Genomic DNA, 4711 nt, shown 5'->3' on the forward strand with positions numbered 1-4711 from the left:
CTTGTGCTATAATCTCGCAGTCTCATCTAGAATCTTTGGAGATGAGAAAACGTGGGTTGTTATTTAAGATGTTAAGACAGTGCAATCTGCCCCCCACCTCCATGCCAGGTGAGGGTAAAGGGTAGCTAAAGGACAGAGATCATCCTGCCCTCCAGAGCTGTTTCTAATACGAATGACTCTCACCTATGCAAGAGCAAAAGGGATAGGCATGAAAAGGAATGGAAAGATTTTTAAAGCAGGAGTAAAAGAACTGGTGTTAATTTAAAAACATTGTCTACCTACTCTCAAGGCAAGGGTTAAATCTATCACAATCAAAATGGAACTACATTCATGGTCATTGCAAGTTAATTCCTTGGGAGAATCTGATTATAACAGTCTGTTCCTTGACAAGCACACTCGTTTTTTCAGCCAGTTCCAAGGCAAGGCAGGGAAGAGGAGAACTAGGCCTCACCAATCACAGCAGGATTAGAGGAGGCAGAGAGTCCTAGACGTTGCCCTAAAACACTTCCAGTAATATCATGGGGAGTTGTGGGTTCCCTGGCTGTAGAGACATACCCACTAAACCCTTCCTTGGGTCTGATTTCGACACAGCACAGAAGCCCTGCTGCTGCAAGAGTTCACTCTGAGTGGCCTAATTTGACTTCATTCTGCTTGGGCTTCTGTCCAATTGGCAGATATCCTCATAGAAGCTGATCTTAGACACTTTCCCTTTCTAATTTTTTGGCACCGTTGCCTCTGCTGCATGGGATATCATCTCTGAAACTTTATCTTGGGTTTCCCAGGTTTTGCTTGTTTGGGAGCTTCGGTTTGCTCTTAAATCTTTCTCCTAAATCACGAACCCCAAAGAGGGTCACGTGAAATACTAAATCGTGCCTAATTCCTTTGAGGCAAATATCAATTATCAAGTGACTTGCGTGCATGTTTCCAGCCATTCTGTGCCTTTCCCCCACCTCCCTCCAAAATGAGTAACTTCAGAAGCAAAAAGGCAAACACAAGGTAACATCACGAATGCCATACAAGTGCACCATTTTCTCTTACAGCTTAGACTTTATAGAATGAAATGCCAGGGATCTGATATTTATTATCTGAACGAGGTTTAACATTTGGAGAAATGTGTTCACATAACCTTGGAAAGAAAAGCAAGCTGATCCAACAGAGAAGAGGCAGTGGGCAGAAAACACGATGGGCACAATTTTGCTGTGTGTTGGGCAAAGTTAGAAAACTGGGTCCTTCTGAGCATAAAGAGCTCCCAGATGAGGTAACGGTTAAATACAAATCAATTTCCAACTCTTTGTGAGCGCCACCACATATCAATTTTAAATATACATGACCACAATATTCATAATGAATAAATCTTATGTTTTATTTAATACTTTGGCCAGACCAACCCCTTTGAAGGGATCACTAGTTTAGGAAAGAAGAACAACAAACCATCATTCACTTTCCTGCAGGTTTATCATTTTCGTAATTATTTCTATTGGTCCTGCTTTATTCTTTCTGCAAGTTAAGGGGTAGGGGAGTGTTTCTTTATTAGATCAGCAATGTCTGGTTCTTATCCAAATATTCCACCTAATAAGGACGTAAGTTCTCATGGATTGGACAACCACTCTGCAACATTCCTGAGAATTGAATAATATAATAATCTTGAAAGTCAGCAGAGTGGATTATCCACTTTTTTTTTTTTTTTCTGGACTTGAACTTGTGACCTTAACAGTAGCACTGCAAAAAAGCAAATGTGCTAAGCACTTTGCCAGAGTAACCTTCCATGTAGACTTTTCATCTTAAATACACACAACTGAAAACAACTACAATTTTTGGAAAATTATGTACAAACCCAATACTTCTTTTGATTACATATAAATACAAATTAGCTATCTTTCCTAAAAAGTGGTTATAATAGTAAATAAATACAAAATAAATCTGACCATTATACTTCATGTGCTGGGGTTGAACCCATATAAAATGTACAACTAAATACATTTTAAAATCTTTAAGGAATAATTCTCTGATTAAAATATTTGTTTTCCCAACTTCTTTTTGTAGATATAAATATATTTTCAAAATAACTGTGTTTTTTTTTCTCCATTCCATTCCATAAATAAAGTCTTCATTGGGAAATATTAATTAAAGTGTCAACTTGGTTTTTTTTTTTTTTTTTTGCTTTTTTCTTAAAATATATATGTGTGTGTGTGTGTGTATGTGTTTATTTCATTTTGCTGTGCTAACGACACCCACAACCCTCCACAACCATGTCCTGATAGTTCTTTAATACGACCTTTTCGTTTTCATCAAGGTACAACATGGAGATAGCACTGAGTTCTGTTGGTACACAGCACGCCTTGGGAATCTTAGAATTAACGGAGTTGACCAACGTCTGAACAATGGCGTGATTAGTGGAGTTCAGGTGATCTGCCAGGGGAAAAGGGCATTCCCCATGGCAATAAAAGGCGTGGTACCCCGGGGGGGCTACAATCCAGTCATTCCACCCCACATCACTGAAGTCCACATACAAAGGGTGTCTCTTACAGCTGGACTTAAGGCGTTTGCGCTGTTTGTGTTTTGCTTGGCGCTTTTCTCTTTTGTGGAGGGGGTGTCCTTTCCCATCGTGGCCAAACGTTACTAGCAGTGGCCTGATCTGTGACCAGCTGTGCTCATCTTGGTGCAAAGACCTGCTAATCCTGACGTGTCTCTTGGAGACACCTTGGTTCTCCTCCAAGTGGGTCACTTCCACTACAAATCCGTGGTTGGTGAGCCCCTGCGCCGTCCACCTCATCACAGCAGGGGTGACATCAAAGCTCTCCCACTTGCTTGCGTTCTGATTCACCAACCTGGTGTCCAAAAGTCTGGTCACGGGGAACTTCAAGTTGGCTGCTGCAGGTTTTATAATCTCATAAATATTAATGCGGTGATGGAAACTGCTGTTGTTTTCCAAAGTTTCCTGCATCTGTTCCCGAAAAACCTGAAGTTCTGCTGAGGTGATAAACTCGTCAGTCGGGATAGAAGTTAAATTAAAGAAGAATCTCCGGGTTGTTTTCCCACTCATTTCTGGCAGTTCTTCCAAATATTCTAATTTGACATAAAAACAGGTGGAAAAAAAAAATCATTCAGTAAAGTACGTAATGATAGTCTGATGACCTGTGAGAATTTGTAAACCTCACTTCAGGGTTTGATTTAAGCCATGTAAAAGTTTGCAACCAGAAAATAACTTCCACTTTAGATAAAAAGGAAGGCTCCCTTTTCTGTACATCTATGTCAACATGCACACCATGAAGCAAAACTTCACAATTCATTGTTAGGTTGTTGGGTTTTTTTTTCCTCATTATGACGTTTTTAATCCAATACATGAATACTGCTTCCAGGTGGCTATAATAATGGGGGAAACACTGAAGCATTTCTTTGGAAGTCACAGACTTTAGGGCAAAAAAAAAAAAAAAAAAAAAAAAGTCAGCACTATAGTTAGTAGAGGTCTAATGAGTGAGGATTTGAGGAAATTATTGCATTTCTTAAAAAGAAAAAGGCTTTAATGTCAATCCCTTAAACGGTATTCTAAAACATTACTCTGCAATTTAGATGATTTACAAATCTCGATATACAGATTTCAGTTTCCTAATTAAAGAGTCTGAAACTCACCATCAACGATGACATTTTGCAAAGCACACCCTACTATTTTACTCCAAGTCCAGAGACAAAGGCATTTACAGGGATCGACTTCTTTGGAACCGTAAGGGTGGTACTAAGACACCGTAGTAATTAAGGCCAGACAATTTCAAGAGAAGGAACTTCGTAACTGTTGTCTGTTCTCTCACCTCCTTATGACCTCAAAAACCAAATCTCATGGTTGGTACTTTTGGAAGAAAACAAAAATGACTCTTCTGTCTTTAATTCCTTTGTCCTTAAAAAAATAATAAACCTACTAAAAACATGCACCTACCAAATAGACACAAAACAAAAAAACAAAAAAAAAGGGAAAATTTATAAAAAATACCATTATAAGATTCAGGACATAAGGGATAATCTCATCCTACTACAGAATAAACATTCTATATCTAGTATCACTTCAAAATAGCCATTTAAGTGAGCTATGCATAAAAGCTTTTCCTGATTTAAGATTCCTGAATTTAAATTTTAAGGAGTATTGCTTTCCAAGCAAACAATAAACTATAAAACCACCTTGCATGCTTTAGTCTGCAAATCATCAAAGGTACACATTATCATTAAATTGGCAGTAAATAGCAATAGAATTTGAGACATTTGGATTTATTCTAGTTTTACCACATCCTGTCCTTTCATTGTCAAAAAACTTAACCTGCTTCATTCAGGATCCAACCTAAGGGCTAACAAAATCTGTTGACCATATTATTATCATAAATGGAAACTATATCGATCAATTTTATGGTTGTATTTCCCTTACATCAAGCAGCTGTAAGTTGTTTGGAAAATGTAGATATCTTAGCAAAGGAGAATCACATCAGGTCACTCAACTCAAAGGTTCTACTTGTGTAAAACTTCATCAAAGCACCAGTCGTCGCTGCAAGCTAAGTGGAAGGGCCCTTCAAGGACAGTTTACACCAAACTACGGAGTAATGCTTTAAGGGGATGCTTCTCAAACTTCAATCTTCACACAAAACACCTAAGACACCTTTAGTCTTCAAATGCAGATTCTGATTCGGGGGGGGGGGGGGGGGGGGGGGGGGGGGGGGGGGGGGGGGGG

At 38.9% G+C, this 4711-nt stretch overlaps 1 protein-coding gene across 2 annotated transcripts in view; it reads right to left on the minus strand.

Annotated features, from left to right (window-relative positions):
- Positions 1–1338: 1338 nt before the first annotated feature.
- BMP2 (bone morphogenetic protein 2) overlaps positions 1339–4711 on the minus strand; it is a 12134-nt gene continuing 8761 nt past the window's right edge. For both annotated transcript variants that reach the window (XM_059406559.1, XM_059406560.1), the window contains exon 3: positions 1339–3066. In XM_059406559.1, coding sequence (XP_059262542.1) covers positions 2222–3066 — 845 coding nt within the window. In that variant the 3' untranslated portion in view covers positions 1339–2221. The remainder of the gene's footprint in view (positions 3067–4711) is intronic.

This window comes from Mustela nigripes, chromosome 7 (assembly GCF_022355385.1).
Source record: "Mustela nigripes isolate SB6536 chromosome 7, MUSNIG.SB6536, whole genome shotgun sequence".
NCBI lineage: Eukaryota > Metazoa > Chordata > Mammalia > Carnivora > Mustelidae > Mustela > Mustela nigripes.